Source organism: Balaenoptera ricei, chromosome 2 (assembly GCF_028023285.1).
Source record: "Balaenoptera ricei isolate mBalRic1 chromosome 2, mBalRic1.hap2, whole genome shotgun sequence".
In the NCBI taxonomy this organism is placed as follows: domain Eukaryota; kingdom Metazoa; phylum Chordata; class Mammalia; order Artiodactyla; family Balaenopteridae; genus Balaenoptera; species Balaenoptera ricei.
Window position 1 is genome coordinate 113,859,635 of NC_082640.1, and position 25,521 is coordinate 113,885,155.

The 25,521-nt window shown below is 43.9% G+C and overlaps 1 protein-coding gene and 1 non-coding gene across 2 annotated transcripts in view; one reads left to right on the forward strand and one right to left on the reverse strand.

The window, feature by feature from the left end:
• Nucleotides 1-25,521, reverse strand: part of SLC7A8 (solute carrier family 7 member 8) — a 56,668-nt gene that overhangs the window by 26,588 nt on the left and 4,559 nt on the right. The window contains exons 2-3 of the mRNA XM_059913871.1: nt 8,967-9,171; nt 7,749-7,900 (exon numbers count right to left, since the gene is read on the reverse strand). Of these exons, the coding sequence (XP_059769854.1) occupies nt 7,749-7,900; nt 8,967-9,171 (357 nt within the window). The remainder of the gene's footprint in view (nt 1-7,748; nt 7,901-8,966; nt 9,172-25,521) is intronic.
• Nucleotides 8,646-8,718, forward strand: TRNAS-CGA (transfer RNA serine (anticodon CGA)). The gene has a single exon. It is a non-coding gene; the product is annotated as a tRNA-Ser (tRNA).

Consider the following 25,521-nt stretch of genomic DNA (forward strand, 5'->3'; position numbering starts at 1 on the left):
TCCAGCTATCTCATGCTCCAATTCTCAGGGCCAAGAACAGTATCGAGCACATCATGGCCCTTGATAAATGTTTGCTGAACGAACAAAGTGCTGTGATTCTCATTTATATAAGGCTTCCCCAGGGTCCCACTCCCCTTCTGTTCCAGAGCGGGCTTTTGACCAGCATCCTGGGGTAACCACCCTGAGGAAGACTTCCAACCAAAGACCTGCTCAGCATCTCAGGGATTTGGAGAGGACGTGGAAGGCAGAAATAGAGAGAAAGCATTGGTAACTGCTCAACACAAATGCTGGAGACAGTTAAGTAGAAACATATTTCATTTGAAACTTCTTTAATTTTGATTTGTAGATCAACTAGATTTCTTCCTCTTAGTAGTCAATCAGTCGACACGGCCGGCTGATTCTACTTCTAATCCTTTCTTGTTTTGGTCACCTTGTAACTTCGTTTTTATTTTGGGCCACCACCTCTTTGGCCTGGAAAAATGCTTAGCCTGCTGACTCGTCTCCCTGCTTCAAGTGTCACGGTCTTCTTCACTCAAATGTGAAACTAATCATGTTACTCCACTGCACAAACTCCTTCGGTGGTTCCTTGGATGAAGTCTGCTCTTCTCTGCATGATGTGTAGAATCCTTCACGATCTGGCTCGTACTCACCTCTTCTGCCTTATCTCCCGTCTCTCTCCTAGGCCTCACCCACACAGAAGTACTTGCTTTTCTCCAACGACTCATTTCTTTCTTGACTCCAAGTCTTGCCCATGCTCTTCCCTCTAGCTGGCTGTTCTATTGTATGTCCACCTGGAGACTGCCTACTTACCTTTCCAGACTCAGCTCAGTCTGGGAACCTTCCCTAGCACTCCTGTCCCAACTCTGAGGCACCTTTCTCTTGTGTGGTACATTCTTTTGTCATCACATTATATTGTAATTATTTGTTGTACACCCATCTTTTCACTAGCCTTTAATCTCTTCCAAGACTCTGTATAAATAATGCCTCACCTCCACTCAATGTAGGAGCTCAGTATGGTAATTAACTGATGGATTTGCAGTTTCTTTTTTCCTTGGAAATCCACTTAAACAGGTGACCCTGATTTGTTCCACCTGCCAGAAACCCAATTGAGTGGATTTTGTATAACTGTACCCAATTCATGGCTGAAATTTTGAAATGGGACTATGGGGTCTCTGTGTCTGTTTGCGTGTTTGTATATGTCTATATACATGTGTTATAGATGGGTGGTATTTTCTACCTCCAAGTGGTATTGCCAAAATTAATCTGTAAAAGAGCTCCATTTAGTTGGCTTAAAGAAAATTAAGCACAGGGACTTCTCTGGTGGCACAGTGGTTAAGAATCCGCCTGCCAATGCAGGGGACACGGGTTTGATCCCTTATCTGGGAAGATCCCACATGCCATGGAGCAACTAAGCCCGTGCGCCACAACTACTAAGCCTGCGCTCTAGAGCCCACGAGCCACAACTACTGAAGCCTGCGTGCCCTAGAGCCCGTGCGCCACAACTACTGAGCCCACATGCCACAACTACTGAAGCCCATGCACTCTAGGGCCTACGTGCCACAACTACTGAGCCCACGTTCTGCAACTACTGAAGCCCACATGCCTAGGAGCTGAGCTCTGCAACAAGGGAAGTCACCACAATGAGAAGCCCGCACACCGCAACAAAGAGTAGCCCCCGCTCGCCACAACTAGAGAAAGCCCACGCACAGCAACGAAGCCCCAACGCAGCCAAAAATAAATAAATTAATTAATTTTAAAAAAAAAAAGAAAAGAAAAATAGCTTGGCATGATGGTTGACTTTGTCTAATGTCTCAGGAAGTTTTCATGGGTAATCTAAACATTAATTGTTGGAAACAAGTAAATTAAATAAATGTAAATGGGATAGCAGTTTTTAGGTGAACTCTTTAATAATTATTATGTTTTATGGTATGTCCACTTAAAAATGGTTTCTCCAAATCTTTTAGTAATTTAAAACTTTGGAGTTTTGCTAAGTTAAATGATGGGGATTCACTGAATGTCTAGATCACTTCCAAATAAGATAAAATACTGAAACATTAACTGCTAAAGAAGTCTAAGTTTACCTACTTCTGTCTTATTATAGAAAAACTAAAGAAGTTTACATTTATTAAAAACATGTCTTGTACCACATTGAAAAAAAAGCATTATGTTATGAGGAAATGTATGGTTTAGAAATTATGATATGCATTCATAAGTTTGCCAATCAAAAAACTACTGGTATGACAGTTTACAACTGCTTAACAAAGACGAAACAATTATCTTTTTTCTCCCTACCTGATGTCTCTAAAATTTGGAAACTCAGTGAGTACTCTTATTTTCATGGCAATATAGTTATTTGTATAAGTTCAGTAAGAATCTGTTCTCCTTATAACATGATACAATTAGAAATATTGGTTATGGGACTTCCCTGGTGGTCCAGTGGGTAAGACTTCGAGCTCCCAACACATGGGGCCCACGTTCAATTCCTGGTTGGGGAACTAGACCCCGCATGCATGCCGCAACTAAGAGTCCACATGCTGCAACTAAGGAAGGAGTCCACATGCTGTAACTAAGAAGTCCACATGCCGCAACAAAGATCCCGAGTGCTGCAACTAAGACCCAGCACAGCCAAAATAAATAAATAAATAAATATTTTTTAAAAAAAAGAAATATTGGTTATATTACCAGGGCTTTGACTGGATTGTCATATTTGAGAGAGACATACATAGAATTAGATGTGACCAGACAGCTTTAAAGAACTAAGGTTGACTTCATGGAGCCATAAAGCCCCTTGGAAAAACAACCTGGTACCTTGCCTTCAGGGTTCCCAGCAGCTTTACCAGGTGAGTAAGGAAAGTTCCTTCCTGGCAGGCACAAGAACCTCAAGGTAATTTTGGGAACCTCAAGGAGAGAAAAATTCACCCAAATTCATAGGTATTACAGGGTGAATCTAATGTCATGTCCTTGGTGCAGCTTCCTGGCCTCGAGAGGCAATTAAAAGTTCAATCTGGCAATTCCTTATGAACAGTTCCAGCAAAGCATATTTTAAAAGGCCTGGACTTATGTAAACAATCAGGCCAAGTTTAATACAATTAAATTTATTTTACAAACAAATGAGTCTTAATTTGGCTATCTTTGGTAAAGATGAAGGTGATTTTAGAGAGAGAGAAAAAATTATGTTTCAATGGAAACTATAATACACGCTTATGGATATTAAATTCTAATTCTGTTAATCATCTTTGAGGTTTTGTTTTTCTACCTGTAAACTGGACTGGATCCTGAATTCTTCTAGTTTCCTCAAATATTTGGCTACAACTCTCCAAGCTTACATTTTCAATTTTTCTCTCACTTTTGACTTGAAATTATCGAGAACTAAAGCTGTCCTTTTCTTGAAGCCCTACAAACTGTAACTGAACAACCTGATATAAACTTAAGCAAGATCACCACAATAACCCACGTTTAGACAATCTTTGTGCCTATTGCTTTGTAAGCCACTCAGGAAGTTTACCTGAACACCAGATGACATCACAAGAGATTTCAAACTGCAAAAGATGCTTTGAGCCTAACATCTAGAAATCTCAGCTGGCAACTCTCAGGACTCAGACACTGGGTTTATAATTTGCTTCAGCCATTAACCTCTATTTTTCTTTGTCTCCACAGAAATGCCTCTTATTAAATACCTGGTTGCTTATACCCTGTAGGCCTAACTTTGAGTGCCCTCCTGCATCCCCACCTCCTGAAATGAGTAACTGAAGTGACCTATTGTCAGGACTAAGAGACTCGTTCGACGAGATATAAAGCAATCTATCAACTCAACTTTTGGAATGTGACAATTCTAGAAGTTTCGAAGGCGAGACTGTAGGGGACCAAAATGTGCCACCCAAAATGTCTCTGGCATGCAGATTAGTTCAAGCTGAAAACAATCAAGGCCCAAAAGACTCAGGAAGAAATTTTGCCCTTCCCCCACAACTGCCTAAAAAGAATTTAGATAGAGGACCTGTTCCCAGAGTAGTGCTATCACCAGAGATATCAGCAAAATGTGGGCTGGGTGGTGGGGAGATTAAAGATTAGAGTCCACTCTCTGCCCCATTGTCTCCACATGGCTCAGCAAACATTTTTTACCAAACATTTGCTTTTCATTTTCATGTCAATTACCTTCCTCCCTTTGAAGTCCCAAACCTCTACCCCAACATTCTCTTTTGTCTTTAGCTTAAGGTGATATTTAAGGTGAGGGTTTTGACTATTTTGGCGAGTTACTCAGTTTTTCTGGGTCTCTTCTAAGTATAGTTGTTATTAAACTTTTGTTTGATTTTTTCTCGTTAATCTGTTTCATGTCAATTTAATTCTTAGACCAGCCAGAAGAACCTAGAAGGGTAGAGAAAAATTTCTTCCTTCTCAACAATATATACAAGGCTGATGAGACGCGCACAGCACTCTTTGGGGACCAGGGGAGGGCAAGAAGACAACACTGTCCAGGTACCTGAGGTGATATGTTTAGTGCATGGGAATGAGACGTTTGGGGCTCGAGAATATGAAACCTCAAAGGAAAATGAACTGAGAGTAAGGGATTTAGAAGTTAGGAAGGACTGTTGAACACTCTGATGTCAAGGGATTAATTTGTAAGAGATTTGCAAAACAACACACACAGGTATCTACCAAAGCATCATGCATCATGCATCTGGAAACTTCCTGAAGAGGAATTGCAAAGCAACTCAGGGTTAAAAGTAATACCTACAGTGAAATCCTTAACCTTCCAAATCACTCAAGGAAGGAGAAATCTGAAGCCCTGGAAAACTAGCCTCTTCGGAATCATAGTAGAAAGATAGAAAACAAGATAAGAAGCATTTTTTTTTTTTTTTTTTGCTTGTGAAATGCATGCAGGGTACTCCTTTCTCCTCAGGGCAAGAAAGGAGAAGGAGCTTCTTTTGTACAAGGCATTCAGGAAGAGGGGGACTTGAATGAGAAGAAAAGATTCTAATTCAGATGCTGGATGTGACCCCAGCCCCAAAAGAGAGGAAGGAGGTCAGGAGCTGCCCGAGTGAAAGGTGGCCCAGTCCCCAAGAGAGGGGGGACAAACAGAAGGAAAACCCATAGTTAGGGAGCAGGATATACAAATGGGGGACCCCAGAACACCTGGCGCTCCTTCTGTGTCACTGGGACCACTTTGTTTATAACTAGAAACTCAGGTAGTAGCCACAAGATGTGGCTAAAGGATAAAAGTGCAAGCTGCAGAAATAACTTGTCAAAATGTATGTCTATATACCCAGATGTGTGTGCTGAGAGGTGCATTTTACTTAGAATTATTAGGATACCTATCCACTGTTACCAGGGCTCCTGGGCAGGGGAGAGGGGTAAAGATAAGAGGACGCTTTCCTGGTCAACTCTCTTTATATATTACTTGACTCTTACTTAGAGAATATAGTCACTTACTTATGAAATAAGAAAGGAAGGAAGGAAGGGAGGGAGGGAGGAAGGGAGGGGGAGGGGTAGAGAGAGAGAGAGAAAGAAAAGAGAAATACCCAAGCAAATCACAAAAGGAAGGTACCAAAACTAAGTTCTAATCCCTCCCATTCCCCGGCTTCCTAACTCCCTCCTCCCACTAACATACTTGCTCTGGAGAAGGGAGAAAGGCTTTTCATTTAATTAAAATATAAAAGACTTTCTTTTTTTACTGCCTGGTGGCTAGGGATATGTTGCTGACTCAGCAGTGAATAATCAGCTTTGACCCAAATAATAGAATAACTCAAAGTGGCAGCTGCAGTTGCATAAGCTGGAGCCAAATCTGCAGTTCCTTCTCTCTCGCTCTCCTCCCCGCTTCACTCCCTTCAGGCTCTGAGAAGGCAAGCCAGTTACAGCAGGTTCTTTCTGCCTCTCCACCAGCATCCGGCCATTCCCACCGTCATTTCTCATCCGATCTTTTCCAAAACTCTACAGGGTTTTTGCTCAAGGAGTCACCTACCTAGACTTGGCGGGTTTGGGGAACGCAAAGGAAGCCGGGGGGTCTAGTTGCCCGGGGAACTCTACCCTGTGGCCTGGTTTCTATCCTAGGGGAGGACTGAACAGCCTCAGGGTTCTTGATTTATAGTTGGAGGGTAAGGGTGGCCTGTTGCCTGAGATACTTTAGCAGCATCAGCAGGAAAAAGGAAACTGTGTCTGTGGGCAGGAGATGCTGAAACAGCAGTGGCCTGCACTCTGTGGTCCCCCTTCCCACCCCCATTAACCTATCTGATGGCAGAAACAGCCACTCCTCCTGCATTCCCATGCCCCCTTCCCCCTCCTCTCACCTCCTGCAGCTCCAGATCCAGCCAGCAAGCAAGGACCAAGTGACTATCCTCGTGACCACCCTCGGTGACTACACGACAGGATCACGAGGTGCCCGATGCTGTGCTAAGAACACTCTTGTCTTGGGCAATCCTTGCCACGGCAACGTACAGCACACGTGAGATCTCAGCCTCATCTCACGGGAGGTGGGCCGGTGACCTGGCCAAGCACTGGCTGCACTTAGAAAGTGGTGCGGAGATGCAGGCTCGGGAAGCCCGGTTCTGGAGCCCACATCCCTCTGCCTCCAGATCCACGAGCAGGCCCAACCGGCACAAGGAGTACGCTCCAAACAAGTATGTTGGCTCCACAGTGCCACTTGCCTAGATGATGGGGTCTATCCCGGGGCTGCACACCACTGCCAGTGAGGGCACACACCCCTCAGGTCCCACCCCAGCTCCTGGGTGGGCGAGTGACCCCCCCCTCCCCTTCCCACCAGCAGGACAGAAGGAAGTGTCAAGACCTGGGACAGAGTGTGACCAGGATGGTTGCTGCCCTCAGCTAGGTGGTGGTCACTGCCCTCAGCTAGGTGGATGTGTGTTGGAAGGTGTGGGAAGGCAGGGACTGAGCTGACTCTAGAAGTGGAGCCTCTGAAAAAGTCCAAATATTTACTTTAGAAATTAGTTTTTGGCTAAAAGGTAGAACATACCCCAATCCATTGAGATCCCTGATTATCAGAGATTAAGTGTTGAGACTTCCTAGAAATACAGGTTGGCAAACTTCTCCATAAAGCCCCTCTAACCTATTCCAGCTCACAGAGATCTTTTCCCCTTTTCGGAATTTTTACTGAATTGAATCCTAACCATGGAATCTGTCTATATGGCTTTTCTGCCTAGTTAGACAGAAAACTCATCAAGGGCGGGGACCATGGACATGCTATTTGTTTTCTCCCAACTCACACCTTTGCACTCTCCTCCCAGAGAGTTTTAAGATGTGAGCTGGCAGGTTGAGAGGCCAGAAAAGTCTTCCCATGAGAGGCAGGGAGTCTCCAGCGTGGTGTGTGCGCTGGAAAGAGAAGGAATCACCTTGGCTAATTCACTTTCCTGGCTCCGTTTCCTTTTCTGCTCTAGGAAAATTGTAATATTGTAATACTGGCCCAGCTTACCTTATGGATTTGTTGTGAGGCTCGGGTCAGATGATACAAGTGAAAGTACTTTATTTGATGTAAAGAACCCTGCCAGTGAAAATTACTGTGCCTGTGAACAACTATCAATACTTAAGTTTCTTCTTCTTTTTTTTTTTTTTAAACACCAGATAATTATATGTGGAATCCATTTGTCCACAGCATGCAAATCGGAAACGGAAAAGTAACAAGGAAGAAAAAAAAAGGAGGGGAGGAAAGAAAGAGGGAGAGGAAGGAGAACCAGAGATGTGTAGACCACGAGGAAGGCTAGAAGGCGCCATCCTGAAAGCAAGGCCCAGATGGCACTTACATAAGCAGATGGCAGCCAGGAGGCGAAGGCCAGACTCTGGGGCGAAGCAGGTGGGGAAGAGCGGCTGCAGCACATAGTTGGAGAAGGTGAGGGCGATGACAGCCTGGTTGGTGGGGTAGATCACCAGCACAGCAATCCATAGCCTCAGGAACCTGGAGGGGGAATGGGACAGGACTTGAGCCAAGACACCAATAAAGACCCCCGCTCCCGTTGCCTGGCAGGGCAGGGATTCAGAAGCCATCAGGGAAGCCCGGGCAAGTCACTGGGAGGAGAGGCAGGTGGGCTAAAGGGGTGCGGTTCCTTTTTGTTTTCAGGGATGCTGAGGAACCCAGCCACCGCTCAGACGAGACACCTAGCCCTCTGCAATGACGGTAAATTGGTTTAACGATGAAAAGCTGTTTCAACTAGTACTGACACATGTCTTGGTGTCCTTTCTCTCTCCCTGCGCCTTTCATCATTTCATCGTCTCTTCTCTACCACTCTGGCCCCCAGCATCCACTGGTGGAAAAGAAAATTTGCAACCCCAGAGTCTTCACAGCCAGCGCGTGCTAAAGGTGTGGCCACTTAAGCAAGTGCCAAGGGGAGGCATCGGCTGGGGGTTTGAGGGGGAAGTGTCCTCCACGCCCTTGGGCCCCTTGGTGAGGGTTGAGCTCTTCAGTAACACGGCTGCAGGGGCTGAGGAAATTCAAGATCAGGGTCTGGAATCAGGGAAACCGTTATCCTCAGTAACGTGAAAAGTACTCCGTACCTTAGTGGTCACTCTCATTTGTCAGGATAAAAGGGCTTTGTTTTTGTGATGTGCTTTCCCCGCGCATCTCCAATCAGAGTTGTCATTTAGTTCTACTTGTTCTCACTCATAGAATCTTGCCCACTAAGGTCAACAGAGATTAAGGGAATTCCCTGGTGGTCCAGTGGTTAGGACTCCATGCTTTCACTGCCAAGGGCCCAGGTTCGATCCCTGGTCTGGGAACTAAGATCCCACAAGCTTCATGGCACAGCAAAAAAAAAAGAAAAACAGAAAACAAAAAACCCTAAACAGAGATTAAAACTACAGCCTGGTTCCTCTGCCACTCTCAGGGGCATCAAGGGGACACAGGCTGAACTGGCAACCATGACTTTGAGGCAAGAGAGGAATCCCAAGCTCTAGCGCTCTTCGGCATGCTGGAAAGCCCGGGCCTCGGCTTCCGGGACTGCTCGGTTCCCCGCACATCCTCTTACCCAGCCAGGCCTCCGAAGATGTCCTTGACGTAGGAGTAGTCACCTCCAGATTTGGGGATGGTGACCCCGAGCTCAGCATAGCACAGGGCTCCCACAGCTGTGATGAGGCCCGTCAGGATCCACACGATGAGAGCGAGGCCCACAGAGCCGGCGTTCTCCAGCACACCTTTGGGTGAGACGAAGATTCCGGAGCCAATGATGTTCCCTGCAAGAGGCACCAAGGGTACCAGGGGAGACGGTACAGTCAGTACAGTTGGCAGGACCAGCACCTGCAGGGGCACTCTCACCTTTGATTTGATGCAATGCCTTTGGGATGCGCTAATCCCCTCCAGGCAGGTATGTCTAGCAATAATTCTCCTTAGGAGTAGGAGAAAGAGGAGCAGACAATGGACACGTAGAGACCAGGAACTTGGTCGGGTACTTTACATGCGTCATTTAATCCTCTGGACAAGCCTACAGAGTCAGATACCGTTTCTCCCATTTTACAGAGGAGGAAACTGAGTCTTGGAGATACCAAGTGCGTTGCCCAAGTCCACACAGTAGTAAGTGGTGGTGCAGATTGAACTGACTGGGCTGAACGTAGTTCAGCCAAGGTGGTGACAGAGGCCTTACTTAAGGCTGGCTGGAAATGGAAGGGCTGGAAAAAATGGGCTGTTCTGAGACCGGCTGCCAGTAAGAAAGCTTTAAAAATGAGCTGAAGGGTAATGCCTTTGGACAGATTGTGGTCACACCCTGTGCCTGGGGTTCTTCAAGACCCACGAGTATGGACAGCACCCCTGGAGGCTGGCCTCTACCCCAGACACACGGCCCCACCCTTGGTGCGGAGCATGAAATAGCCCTATAAGAACAGCCCTGGTAGTTTGGAAGTGGTTTGTCGGGGTGTAATATGTGCAAAGCCTCAGCACTATATTCTTCCAAAGGTCGCTCCCCTCCATTGTCTCATGAGCCCCTCACAACCACCTCATGGAATCAGGAGGAGGAGGAAGTACAGGCGTTTCTCTCTATTTTACAAACACAGAGACTAAGACACAGAGGGGTTCAGTGGCTTTCTCCAAATTCCACAGCTACTGGTAGGTAAAACTGGATCTAGAAGTCGGTCTCCTGATGCTTAATCCAAGGGCTCTTTCCACTAATCCACTTCTGTTCTGTGTGCAAGGGGATGGTGTGCTCCTGAGAGGTGAGGCTAGCCCCAGGGACTGAATGTTGGCTACTAGGATGTGTGTGTCGGGCGGGGGAGGAGCAGGAGTGTGGAGGCAGCTCCTGACATGTTCCTTTCTAAGCTTTCCTTTGTCCACTTCTTATGAGTCCAGGGATCAGGGTCTGCGGGATAGGTGCTTTGAAAGCTCCCTCTTTGTGCCCCACCCCACCAAACTAATGAGGGCCTGAGGGAAGAAGCAGAGATTAAATAGATCCAGGTCGAAATACAGAGCTGGCAGCCAGCTGAGGCCAGTTGGATTTGACAGTGTTCTGAAGACACCTCAAATTCCCACCATCTCTCTTTAGTGGTTTGGGGACCTCCCTGGCAGTCCAGTGGTTAGGACTCTGAGCTTCCACTGCAGGGGGCTCGGGTTCGATCCCTGGTCAGGGAACTAAGATCCTGCATGCTGCACAGCACGGCCAAAAAAAAGAATGCCCTCTCTCCCGTGGTTTGGAACAAGTTCTGGGCTGAGTAAGATGCAGAATATACGATTTTATGCTCGAATTTCGAAAACTGACTTTCGGATCTCAACTACAACTCAACCTCAATCCAGTCCTGAAACTTTCACTTCTAAACCAAAATTCAGTCAAAGGGGAAGAGAAGAGAATATTCACATCCTAAAAGCAGTAATATTTCATTCTTTCGGGACATAGAATATGCTGCTCCTTTTCAAACTAAAAAATTGCTGCGTGAGATGAGTAATGAGAGAGGGAAGGGCCCAGGAGGAGCATAAGAACAGCCAAGCGGTGAGACTGAAATACGAAATCGGAGGGCCTGGGGCCACAGCTAGATTCCAATGGGAAGGAGGCACATTTATGTCTCAAACAGGCCTTCTTTCCCCTAGTGCTAACTCTATCCCAACAGAACAGGGCTGCATATAGAAGTGAAGCTAAAAGAAACAATCCCTCATGTTCAAGTTTGTGATCTAAACATCAGGCAAAGAGAGATAGAAAAATGAGATCCCAGGTGCCACCAGTTCTTAAAGGCTTTTCCTTTTTTGGTATTTTTATTTAAAGTCCTAGGCTTGGAATGAGAGGACACCTTTCAGCCCTCCTCTGTCCTCAACCTGTCCCCATGTGTGCTGTGCATGGATGTTGGGTCAGTGGAGACTAAAAGGGCCTCCTGGTAGCATCCCAGGACTCAGGACACAGTCACCCTGTCAACTGACCCTTCACCTGCCACACTAAACGTGAGATGGGAGTGCTGATAGTGCTGAAAGGTAATAGTAAACTCCTTGTCTGGTAGGAATTAATCAGGAGAGTCATCTGTAGGGCATTTTAAAGCCAGCCAAGAAGAGAGCAATAGAAGGTTATAAAACTAGCTCGAGGGGTTAGAAAAACAATCAACACGGGAGAAAAACAAGGTTTGACTTTGGTCTTTAAGGTGCCGAAAGGGTGGTGGGGAGATAGCTAGGCACTTCTCAGAACCAGGAATGGCTGCTGCCACAGGGAAAAGGGCGGTGGATGTTACTGAAAAGATTCCATCTTCTCAGGAATGAGGAGTGTCAAAGTTCCACTAAGGTTCTTAGAAAACACCGCAGTGGAGATGAGTGAGCACTTCGGTTCTCCAGCTTTCATTCTGACATTTCCACAGTATGTGCCCCTCCCTGTCACCCCACGTGGAGGGTGGGAGGTGCAAGACCAACAGCCCTTTTCGAGGGTCTGGCTACTTCCTGTCTCCACTGGTTCTTGGATAACATGTCCTTCCATGGAGCTGCCGTAGTAGATGGTGAGGGTTGGCATTGGGACAAGAGTTCTCGTTTTATAAAACTTGAGCTCTCCCCATCAACAATCTTAATTTTGACCAATTAAAATGACAAAGATAAAAGTGGAAAAAAAATTGAATTATGCTAACCAAAACTGAGGGCTACGGGATGGGAAGGAGAGGAATGCCTTGCCCTGATTCTAGGAAGCCGCTACCTAGAAAACCAGAATCAGATGTCTCCTCCTCCTTAGTGGCCTCTAGAACTTCTACAGGGGGAGGAATGTCACTCAGAGCACAGCTATGTACTGGAGCCCAAAGAACATTCACATTACATTTACTTAAGAGTGATGCTGGGACTTCCCTGGTGGCACAGTGGTTAAGAACCCTCCTGCCAATGCAGGGGACATGGGATCAAGCACTGGTCTGGGAAGATCCCACATGCCATGGAGCAACTAAGCTCATGTGCCACAACTACTGAGCGCTCATGCCACAACTACTGAAGCCCATGCACCGAGAGCCCATGCTCCGCAATAACAGAAGCTACCACAGTGTGAAGCCCGTGCACCACAACGAAGAGTAGCCCCCACTCGCCTCAACTAGAGAAAGTCCATGTGCAGCAATGAAGAGCCAACACAGCCAAAAATAAGTAAATAAATAAACAAATTAGACTAGAATTCTGCAGCCTGTGGAAGGAAAACCGCATTCACAGAAAGACAGACAAAATGAAAAGGCAGAGGACTTTGTACCAGATGAAGGAACAAGATAAAACCCCAGAAAAACAACTAAATGAAGTGGAGATAAGCAACCTTCCCGAAAAAGAATTCAGAATAATGATAGTGAAGATGATCCAGGACCTCGGAAAAAGAACACAGGCAAAGATCGAGAAGACGCAAGATATGTTTAACAAAGACCTAGAAGAATTAAAGAACAAACACCTAGAAGAATTAAAGAACAAACAAACAGAGATGAACAATACAATAACTGAAATGAAAACTACACTAGAAGGGATCAATAGCAGAATAACTGTGGCAGAAGAACGGATAAGTGACCTGGAAGACAGAATGGTGGAATTCACTGCCGTGGAACAGAATAAAGAAAAAAGAATGAAAAGAAATGAAGACAGCCTAAGAGACCTCTGGGACAACATTAAATGCAACAACATTCGCATTATCGGGGTCCCAGAAGGAGAAGAGAGAGAGAAAGGACCCAAGAAAATATTTGAAGAGATTATAGTCAAAAACTTCCCTAACATGGGAAGGGAAATAGCCACCCAAGTCCAGGAAGTGCAGAGAATCCCATACAGGATAAACCCAAGGAGAAACACACCGAGACACATAGTAATCAAATTGACAAAAATTAAAGACAAAGAAAAATTACTGAAAGCAACAAGGGAAAAACGACAAATAACATACAAGGGAACTCCCATAAGGTTAACAGCTGATTTCTCAGCAGAAACTCTATAAGCAAGAAGGGAGTGGCACGATATATTTAAACTGATGAAAGGGAAGAACCTACAGCCAAGATTACTCTACCCGGCAAGGATCTCTTTCAGATTTGATGGAGAAATCAAAAGCTTTACAGACAAGCAAAAGTTAAGAGAATTCATCACTGCCAAACCAGCTCTATAACAAATGCTAAAGGAACTTCTCTAAGTGGGAAACACAAGAGAAGAAAAGGACCTACAAAAACAAACCCATAACAATTAAGAAAATGGTAATAGGAACATACATATTGTTAATTACCTTAAACGTGAATGGATTAAATGCTCCAACCAAAAGACACAGGCTTGCTGAATGGATACAGAAACAAGACCCATATATATGCTGTCTACAAGAGACCCACTTCAGACCTAGGGACACATACAGACTGAAAGTGAGGGGATGGAAAAAGATACTCCATGCAAATGGAAGTCAAAAGAAAGCTGGAGTAGCAATACTCATATCAGATAAAATAGACTTTAAAATAAAGAATGTTACAAGAGACAAGGAAGGACACTACATAATGATCAAGGGATCAATCCAAGAAGAAGATATAACAATTATAAATATATATGCACCCAACATAGGAGCACCTCAATACATAAGGCAAATGCTAACAGTTATAAAAGAGGAAATCGACATGAACACAGTAATAGTGGGGGACTTTAACACCTCACTTACACCAATGGACAGATCATCCAGACAGAAAATTAATAAGGAAACACAAGCTTTAAATGACACAATAGACCAAATAGATTTAATTGATATTTATAGGACATTCCATCCAAAAACAGCAGATTACACTTTCTTCTCAAGTGCACACGGAACATTCTCCAGGATAGATCATATCTTGGGTCACAAATCAAGCCTCGGTAAATTTAAGAAAACTGAAATCATATCAAGCATCTTTCCTGACCACAACACTATGAGATTAGAAATCAATTACAGGGAAAAAAATGTAAAAAACACAAACACATGGAGGCTAAATAATACGTTACTAAATAACCAAGAGATCACTGAAGAAATCAAAGAGGAAATCAAAAAATACCTAGAGACAAATTACAATGAAAACACGACGCTCCAAAACCTATGGGATGCAGCAAAAGCAGTTCTAAGAGGGAAGTTTATAGCGATACAAGCCTACCTCAAGAAACAAGAAAAATCTCAGATAAACAATCTAAACTTACACCTAAAGGAACTAGAGAAAGAAGAACAAACAAAACCCAAAGTTAGTAGAAGGAAAGAAATCATACAGATCAGAGCAGAAATAAATGAAACAAAGAAAACAATAGCAAAGATCAATAAAACTAAAAGCTGCTTCTTTGAGAAGATAAACAAAATTGATAAACCATTAGCCAGACTCATCAAGAAAAAGAGGGAGAGGACTCAAATCAATAAAATTAGAAATGAAAAAGGAGAAGTTACAACAGACACCGCAGAAATACAAAGCATCCTAAGAGACTACTACCAGCAACCCTATGCCAATAAAGTGGACAATCTGGGAGAAATGGACAAATTCTTAGAAAGGTATAACCTTCCAAGACTGAACCAGGAAGAAATAGAAAATATGAACAGACCAATCACAAGTAATGAAATTGAAACTGTGATTAAAAATCTTCCAACAAACAAAAGTCCAGGAACAGATGGCTTCACAGGGGAATTCTCTCAAACATTTAGAGAAGAGCTAACACCCATCCTTCTCAAACTCTTCCAAAAAATTGCAGAGGGGACTTCCCTGGTGGCACAGTGGTTAAAACATCTGCCTGCCAATGCAGGGGACACGGGTTCGAGCCTTGGTCCGGGAAGATCCCACATGCCACGGAGCAACTAAGCCCGTGTGCCACAACTACCGAGCCTGTGCTCTAGAGCCCATGAGCCACAAGTACTGAAGCCCGCGTGCCTAAAGCCTGTGCGCTGCAACAAGAGAAGCCACCGCAATGAAAAGCCCATGCACCACAACGAAGAATAGCCCCTGCTCACTGCAACTAGAGAAAGCATGCACATAGCAATGAAGACCCAATGCAGCCAAATTAAAAAAAAAAAAAAATTGCAGAGGAAGGAACACTCCCAAACTCATTCTATGAGGCCACCATCACCCTGATACCAAAACCAGACAAAGATACTACAAAAAAAGAAAATTACAGACCCATATCATTGATGAATATAGATGCAAAAATCCTCAACAAAATACTAGCAAACAGAATCCAACAACACATTAAAAGGATCATACACCATGATCAAGTGGGATTTATCCAAGGATGCAAGGATTCTTCAATATACGCAAATCAATGTGATACACCATATTAACAAAGTGAAGAAGAAAAACCATATGATCATCTCAATAGATGCAGAAAAAGCGTTTGACAAAATTCAACACTCATTTATGACAAAAGCTCTCCAGAAAGTGGGCATAGAGGGAACCTACCTCAACATAATAAAGGCCATATACGACAAACCCACAGCAAACATTGTTCTCAATGGTGAAAAACTGAAAGCATTTCCTCTAACATTAGGAACAAGACAAGGATGTCCACTCTCATGAGTATTATTCAACACAGTTTTCGAAGTCCTAGCCATGGCAATCAGAGAAGAAAAAGAAATAAAAGGAATACAAATTGGAAAAGAAGTAAAACTGTCACTGTTTGCAGATGACATGATACTACACATAGAGAATCCTAAAGATGCCACCAGAAAACTACCAGAGCTGATCAATGAATTTGGTAAAGTTGCAGGATACAAAATTAATGCACAGAAATCTCTTGCATTCTTATACACTAACAACAAAAGATCAGAAAGAGAAATTAAGGAAACAATCCCATTCACCATTGCAACAAAAAGAATAAAATACCTAGGAATAAACCTACCTAAGGAGGTAAAAGACCTGTACTCAGAAAACTATAAGACACTGATGAAAGAAATCAAAGATGACACAAACAGATGGAGAGATATACCATGTTCTTGGACTGGAAGAATCAATATTGTGAAAATGACTATACTACCCACAGCAATCTACAGATTCAATGCAATCCCTATCAAATTACCAGTGGCATTTTTTACAGAACTAGAACAAAAAATCTTAAAATTTGTATGGAGACACAAAAGACCCCAAATAGCCAAAGCAGTCTTGAGGGAAAAAAACGGAGCTGGAGGAACCAGACTCCCTGACTTCGGACTATACTACAAAGCTACAGTAATCAAGACAATATGGTACTGGCACAAAAACAGAAATATAGATCAGTGGAACAGGATAGAAAGCCCAGAAATAAACCCACGCACCTACGGTCAACTAATCTATAAGAAAGGAGGCAAGGATATACAATGGAGACAAGACAGTGTCTTCAATAAGTGGTGCTGGGAAAACTGGACAGCTACATGTAAAAGAATGAAATTAGAACACTCCCTAACACCATACACAAAAATAAACTCAAAATGGATTAGAGACCTAAATGTAAGACCAGACACTATAAAACTCTTAGAGGAAAACATAGGAAGAACACTCTTTGACATAAATCACAGCAAGATTTTTTTGATCCACCTCCTAGAGTAATGGAAATAAAAACAAAAATAAACAAATGGGACCTAATGAAACTTCAAAGCTTTTGAAAAGCAAAGGAAACTACAAACAAGACAAAAAAGACAACCCTCAGAATGGGAGAAAATATTTGCAAACGAATCAATGGACAAAGGATTAATCTCCAAAATATATAAACAGCTCATGCAGCTCAATATCAAAAAAACAAACAACCCAATCCAAAAATGGGCAGAAGACCTAAATAGACATTTCTCCAAAGAAGACATACAGATGGCCAAGAAGCACACGAAAAGCTGCTCAACATCACTAATGATTAGAGAAATGCAAATCAAAACTACAATGAGGTATCACCTCACACCAGTTAGAATGGGCATCATCAGAAAATCTACAAACAACAAATGCTGAAGAGGGTGTGGAGAAAAGGGAACCCTCCTGCACTGTTGGTGGGAATGTAAACTGATACAGCCACTATGGAGAACAGTATGGAGGTTCCTTAAAAAACTAAAAATAGAATTACCATATGACCCAGCAATCCCACTACTGGGCATATACCCAGAGAAAACCATAATTCAAAAAGACACATGCACCCCAATGTTCACTGCAGCACTATTTACAATAGCCAGGTCATGGAAGCAACCTAAATGCCCATCGACAGACGAATGGATAAAGAAGATGTGGTATATATACACAATGGAATATTAGCCATAAAAAGGAACAAAATTGGGTCATTTGTAGAGACGTGGATGGATCTAGAGACTGTCATACAGAGTGAAGTAAGTCAGAAAGAGAAAAACAAATATCGTATATTAACGCATATATGTGGAACCTAGAAAAATGGTACAGATGAACTGGTTTGCAGGGCAGAAATAGAGACACAGATGTAGAGAACAAACATATGGACACCAAGAGGGGAAAGTTGCGGGGGGTTGGGGGGGTGGGTGGAGTGGTGGTATGAATTGGGAGATTGAGGTTGACATATATACACTAATATGTATCAAATAGATAACTAATAAGAACCTGCTGTATAAAAAATAAATAAAATTAAATTAATAAAAAAATAAATGAAAATAAATTTTTAAAAAGTGATGCCTATTATATACAATCTTTAGTGTAATTATTTGATTAATATATATCTCCCCCACTAAGACTGCAAGCTCTGTGAAAGCAGAAACTGTATTGCTTACCTGTGAAATGTCACATAGTAAACACTCTATACATATTTACTGAATAAATGATGTCTGATGTCAATCTAGAACTGATCTCCACAGAGCAATTTAATATACCTGTTTATCTGGAGCCTCCAAAAGCTTTGAAATATGTCAAGTGTGTACTGTAGGCAAATGAGTAAAGCAACCCACTCATTTCACTGCTGAGTAGACTGGCTACTATTACCATCTCCAATTTATGGGGAAAGAAAGTGGGGCAACCATTATTCTCATTTTTCCAAATGGAGAAAATGAGGGAGGTATTATTATCCCTATTTTACAGATGAAGAAACTGAGACCCAGAGAGGTAGTTATTTGCCTAAATCACAGGGTAAGTTAGTAGTAACTGGATTAGAACCTAAATCTTCTGTCACAGCCTTAAGCTTTTCCCTGAAAATTGTCAATTTTACATGCTCCACCCTATAGGCAATGAGAATGGTTCACAGAAGATGCTTATTAAAGAACTGGAACACAGATCTGATTCTTTCCTTCTATTGCAATACCACGTTCAATGATGATTTATAAAATGTTCATGTCCATTACCTTACTTGATTCTCACAGCTACTTTCTTGGGTGCACAGGGCAGGCACTATTATCCCTATTTACCTTTGCAAAGACTGAGGTTCAGAGAGGCGAAGAGCCTTGATCAAAGTCACATACTGCATAGGTAGCAAGGCCTGGACGAGAGGCATGATCCTGGACTCCTGGCCCAAGGGTTCCTCCTACTCCAAGCTGCCTCTCCTCTACAAATCACACAACACACACCTTAACTGCAGGGCTTTTAAACTTTACACTGTCCAAATGAGGGTTATCTGGAGTGGCTTTGAAAGAGGAAAACTGGGGGTTTCCCTGTTGGCGCAGTGGTTAAGAATCTGCCTGCCAATGCAGAGGACACAGGTTCGAGCCCTGGTCTGGAAAGCTCCCACGTGCTGCGGAGCAACTAAGCCCGCGTACCCCAACTACTGAAGCCCGCGCGCCTAGAGCCCACGCTTTGCAACAAGAGAAGCCACTGCAATGAGAAGCACACGCACCGCAAAGAAGAGTAGCCCTCGCTCGCCGCAACTAGGGAAAGCCCACGTGCAGCAATGCAGCAACGAAGACCCAACACAGCCAGAAATAAATAAATAAAATAAATAAATTTATAAAAGAAAAAGGAGAACTGGGAAAGGGCTTTTCTACCTTGGCTATGAACTTTTCTTGATGAGAGGTTGGAAGAAAGTTGATTATGGCGGGGATTTTTTTTTCTCCATTGTTTTCCTCTTAGACTCATCATCTACAAAGCCATTCAAGAATGAGATGCCCAACTGTCTGGTAGAGCCAAGGTACTGGAGGTCAGGGTTTCAATCCTCTCTTTCATCCACCCCAATTGGGAAAATAACCATCCCATCACATAGATCTCCTTTAGTGAAAAATCAGTCCTAGAATGCCTGGACAATGAGGTCCAGCTTGGCTTGTTCTGGCAAAGAAAAGCCAAGTGAACCACTCCATTAAAAAGGGGCCAAGTTGTATTAGTGGGCAAGTTGTCACTAGAAAAACTGCTGGAATTGAGAAAATCCACATTTGCCATGAATAACTGCTGACTTCACCTGTGGGCAAATACCCATGTGATTCCTATTAAGGCCTTACTTCCAGGCCTGTCCATGCTAGCAGGCTGTAGCCATCAAAGAATTTCCTACGGCGTGGAATTACAGACTTCTAATGCCCAACAGACCCTCAAATACAAAAGGCTTTGGCCTTCCCTACTGACTCATGCTCGTCTTGGAATCTAGCCAGAGCTTCTCCTGGCCCTTGGAGATTCTGTCCTTTTCTATGATGTCCAGAGAAAGCCAAGGTGAACCTTCTTTGTGCTTCTCCCACAAAGTGGCTGGGAGGGTCTCAGGATTTTCAGGACTAGGGGAACAGCATGGAAGTAGGGTCAGCATATCGAGGCCAGGCTTTGATCCTCATGGCAGGCCTGGAATCTCACCATGCCTCTCACCCTGTGTCCACTTCCCATCAGGATTGTACAAACAGCTACCTCAGGGTGACGGCTGGTCAAGACTCCGACACACACCCTGTGGTGTTGCCATCTCCTGCCGAACAGAGATGTGGAAGACGCTCTAGGACTCTGCTGGTTCGGATTCCATGCTAAAGAGTGAAATGGGCGCTAGACTTAGAGTCGGAGGAGCCACTGAGTTCTTGCTTTGCCACTCATAAGCCGTGTGACCTGAATTTTTCTGAGAGCCCCTACTTCATCTGTTAAATGGGAATACTTGCTCCTGCCTTGCCTACCTCACAGGGTTGCTGTGGGGATGAAAGGCGACCACACATGCGTGGAAACACTTTATAATCTGTTTAATGCCAGCAAATATAAGGAGCTACTAGGATTTATAGCGGTAGGGATAGAGATAATCTCTAGAAGACACCAATAATGGTCTTGCTTTGGAAGTTTGGCTCTGAAATAGCACTGCAGAGCCAGGACCACGAAGCATTGTCTGGGTACAATTTTTAGATGCCACAGGTGGGTGGCCAACAGGTAATTACATCTCAAGAAGTATTTATTGAGCACGCACTCTGTACACGCTTGCTTTGAAAGGTAATTGGGAAGCACTTGTTCACACGTGGACTTTTAACATAATAGATGGAGCCAACCACCACCCACCAGCCATTGAAAAGACAGGCATCCTGGCCTGAGGGGCTAAGAGTGCTAAGCCCTCAAAAATGACCATTAAGGATTCACATCGGGCTTCCAGCATCTCCCTGTCTGGTTGGGAAACCAGGCACCAGCAGTGAGAGGCTTTGTCTACCTCAGTGGTTCTCATCCAGCGGCAATTCTGCACCATCTCCCCACCCTCAGGGGACAATTGGTAGTGTCTGGAGACATTTTTGGCTGTCACAACTGGGGAGGGGGTGCTACTGGCATCTAATGGGTAGAGGCCAGAGATGCTGCATGGGACATCCCCCCAAAACAACAACGTATCTGGCCCAAAAGGTAATAGTGCCAAGGTTGAGATAAGCCTGTCATCATCTGGTTAATTCCTAAAGTCCTTTTCAAATCTGAACTTAGATGAGATTTGGGTGCTTGGTGTTTTGTTTGTTTTTTGCTAAGTGCAAAATTTATTGTTTATGAGAATAACTCATTTTTAAGCTAAAAAATTTTTTTTTCAACACACAACATTATATTTACCACCTTAACCATTTTTAAGTGTACGGTATTGTTAAGCATATTCAGGGACTTCCCTGGCGGTCCAGTGTTTAAGAGTCCACGCTTCCACTGCAGAGGGCGCAGGTTCGATCCCTGGTTGGGGAACTAAGATCCCGAATGCGGCCAAAAAAATAAAGCATATTCACATTGCTGGCAGACAGATCTCTAATGGATGATCTGGCTTAGACTGCTATTTTTCAACGAATACTTTCTAAGCACTTACCCTGTGACAGGCTGAATACATGGGGATGTGAAAATGAGAAAGACTCAGTCCCTGCCCTCAGGGAATCGTGCGGAGAAGTGAACATGATGCAGGTGGACACAGAACTGACACCACCAGGGAGAGCAGAAGTTGCATGAGCGCAATCATGACTCATGACAAGATGTTAGGGATGGAAAAGGTCACCGGAGGAGGCTGTTCAAAAAAAGCTTCCTGGAACAGGGGAAGCACAAGAAGCTGATGAGTAAGTAGACTCAAGTCAACAGAGAGAAAAGGAAAAGCACTGGCTGCTTGATAAACAGGTCAGACTTGGGCTGAATTGGCCAGTTCTTCCCATCACCCAATCAACCTAATCTAACCTACATTTCTAAACCAGAATTAGTGAGTGTGGAGGTGGGGTGGGAGTGGGGACTGGGGGAAGAGGGGGTGGTGGACGATGAGCTTAAGGAGAAAACGAAACTAATATTTACTGAACATATAACATAGGATACCAGCCTTATTTTAATACTCCACAAGAAATTTCTATTTTACTGATAATTAACTTGTTCCAGGTTACCACGCTTGTAAATAGAGAAGTAGTTTAAAAATCCAGGACTATCTCCAAAGCTCTTCCTGTTCTGTGATATCATCAATGATTCCTCCCTTTCCACAACATGCTGATACAAATCATGGAAAAATTCATTCTATGCTTCCTACTTCCAGCATCAGGGCCCACTTAACAAATGTCTCCTTACCCCTAAGGCAACCTGACCTGGCTGTATCAGCTGCTGAGTAAACACCCTATGCAGAATTGTACTTTAAAGGGGCAGCTAAAGCATTACGCATCTCACAGATGTACAAACAGACACCTTGAAATCTATATATAGTGAGAAAAGTACACTAACAATTCTGCAGCAATGGAACACACTCTGGGTAATCGGCCTTCACAATATGCTGCTCAGTGTGAGGTTGCCCAGAACATCTTAAGGCATAATGTGAAACTCTCTCCCCAGGAGTGACGTCACTGGTAATGCTGAAGATATTTACAGCAGGGAGCAAACCAATGGGAAGACTCATGACCATGTCGAACGATGAGGGATGAGATGCAATCGATAAAGCTTTTCAGCTCAGACTTCATTCATTCTATAAATAAAACAGCTTAAAATAGACTTGAGAGATAATTTGGCTTCTCAGAAATAAAATTTACCGGTGCTTAGCACAGGGCCTAGCACATAATGCTGAATGAGTGTTTGCGAAATGTTAAAATATGGGCCGATCCGAACCCTATGACCAGCAGCCCCTACCCCTGAGCCAGGGAGCTGACTGCACTTTGCCATTCCAGATGCCCAGGGAGAAGAGCCGGTGGGGGGGTGAGGGTGGGGAGGGCTCTTTTGCAGGCAAGTTCTGGGAGGGGAACAAGGCATGATCCTTCTTGCTCTGTACGCTCAGCTGGGAGTTAAAAATTAGAAGGGATGGACTCCTAACTTTCTGTTGTTTGGGGTGGTTCAGAATATATTCTTGGGATTATTTGCTCATGCCTGCTTTTTTGATAACCCCTCACCACTCCCCCCAAAATAACAACCAAACAACAAGAGCAACAACAGACATTCCTGAAGCATTTCTTTGCAGGCAGCTGTGCTGCTGGATTAACCCTCAGAGGAAAGCAGAAAACCTTGGTAGCCGGGCAACTTGAAAGCCTCATCCAGTATGCCCCATACCTCCATTCCACTTCAGTAAGCTGATTTAATTCAGAAAAAGTGATACATATGGTGCTGGCCTCTCTGAGAAGGTCATCTGATCTGGGTACAGGGTGTTTTTGTTGTTGCTGCTTTTCTAAACAGAATGGGCTGTTTGGTTCTGTTTCTTGGAACATATTTTTTTACCTGCTGGGTTTCTATTTTCTTTCCCTAACCCTAAGTGTCTCCTGCTGGTTCCTGGCAGGAAGCAACAAGATCCCTGGTTCCAGCCGCCCTGAGCTCCATGCTGTGGAGCATTTTGATTAAGCCCAGCGGCTTCAGAGTTCAATGACCTCGGTGGGAATCCTGGCTCTGCCACTGTTCAGTTATCAGTTACTTATTCATTCAATCCCGTCCTTTCTATCACAGTACTTATTTCATGGGATTAGATGAGAATATTCATAAAGCACTGATCAGGTACTACGAATTGGGTGCGTAGTAGTGCTCAGGAAATGGTAGCTACTTATTATTATTATTATTACACCGCTGGGTATAGCGTTTCTCTATTCACTAAGATGTGTTTGGTTTTTTGTTTTTGTTTTTGTTTTTTAGTATTTGTTTTATTTATTTATTTATGGCTGTGTTGGGTCTTCGTTTCTGTGCGAGGGCTTTCTCCAGTTGTGGTAAGCGGGGGCCACTCTTCATCGCAGTGCGCGGGTCTCTCACTATCGCGGCCTCTCTTGTTGCGGAGCACAGGCTCCAGACGCGCAGGCTCACTAATTGTGGCTCACGGGCCCAGCTGCTCCGGGGCACGTGGGATCTTCCCAGACCAGGGCTCAAACCCGTGTCCCCTGCATTGGCAGGCAGATTCTCAACCACTGCGCCACCAGGGAAGCCCCGATGTGTTTGTTTTGACAAGTGTCCTAGTTGGCTTCTGTCTCAGAGTTTTCTTTGAGAACAATGACAGTTTTAAACATGTTTTCATCATGAATGAACCAAATGCTAATCCTTCCATGTTTAAAAAAAAAAAATTGAAGTACAAACTCGAGAAGCAATTTTCACACTCCAGCCTCTGGTTAACATCCAATTGACATCTGGGGGATTAGAAAGCTAATACATCAAATTAGAGACTAAAATGTAAAATTTTCTAAAGTGGTGTAAAAACACACGGGTCTGAAAATCTTTTGGACTTGAAATATTTCCAAATCAGTCCAGTGCCATTTCAGTATGGTTATACCTATAGCCACACTTCTTTGTTGACAAATAGCCTTTAAAAGAAGTTTCCCCCCAACTTTTCCAGCATCAGACATCCACGGTCTTTCCAGACTCCAATGTCAGGGTTATGGTCCTGCATGTCCCACTGCCCCACCACACAATACACACCAGCCTCCCTCCTGCCTCTCTTGGTTACCAATTAGAAACGGGGAATGGCTAAGAGCTTTGGCTGTGGAGTCAGACCATCTCAGTAGTCAGTTGTGTGATCCCAGGCAAATTACTTCCCAGCTCTGTGACTCAATTTCCCCATGTTTAAAATAGAGTTACAGAGACTTCCCTAGTGGCACAGTGGTTAAGAATCCACCTGCCAATGCAGGGGACACGGGTTCGAGCCCTGGTCCGGGAGGATCCCACGTGCTGTGGAGCAACTAAGCCTGTGCGCCACAACTACTGAGCCTGCGCTCTAGAGCCCGTGAGCCACAACTACTGAGCCCAAGTGCCACAACTACTGAAGCCCTAGCGCCTAGAGCCCGTGCTCCGCAACAAGAGAAGCCACCGCAATGAGAAGCCCACACACCGCAACGAAGAGTAGCCCCCGCTCGCCGCAACTAGAGAAAGCCCGCGTGCAGCAACGAAGACCCAATGCAGCCAAAAATAAAATAAATAAATAATAAATTAATTAATTAATTTAAAAAAATAAAATAGAGTTATAATACCTATTTCCATAGGACTGTAGTCAGGATTAAATAAGGTAATATATGTAAAGAGTTTATAGCACAGGAACTGGCATTTAGTAAGAGCTCAATAAATACTATTTTTTAAACATCTTGTTAGCTGAAAGAGAGTGGTCTAATAGCTAGACCTGCATCCAATATTGCTCTGCAGCAAATATACCAAGGTCCCCCATAAACATACATTGTGCTAAAAACAAAATGGTCTAACAAATCATGAATCTTTTCTGTAGCCTCTGTAGCTGAACTAGTGCCTTCAGACCTAGATTCTGGGTACATATCTAAATACGTAACTGATATAAAGTGACCTAAACAGCCAGGAACTCTGTGGGCGCCTCTACCATGGCTGCAAAGAATGCTGGTCCAGAGAGGAAAGGTGTGCATGTGGGAGAGTTAATGGGAGCGTGGTCTGTGCCGATCACATCCTGCAGGA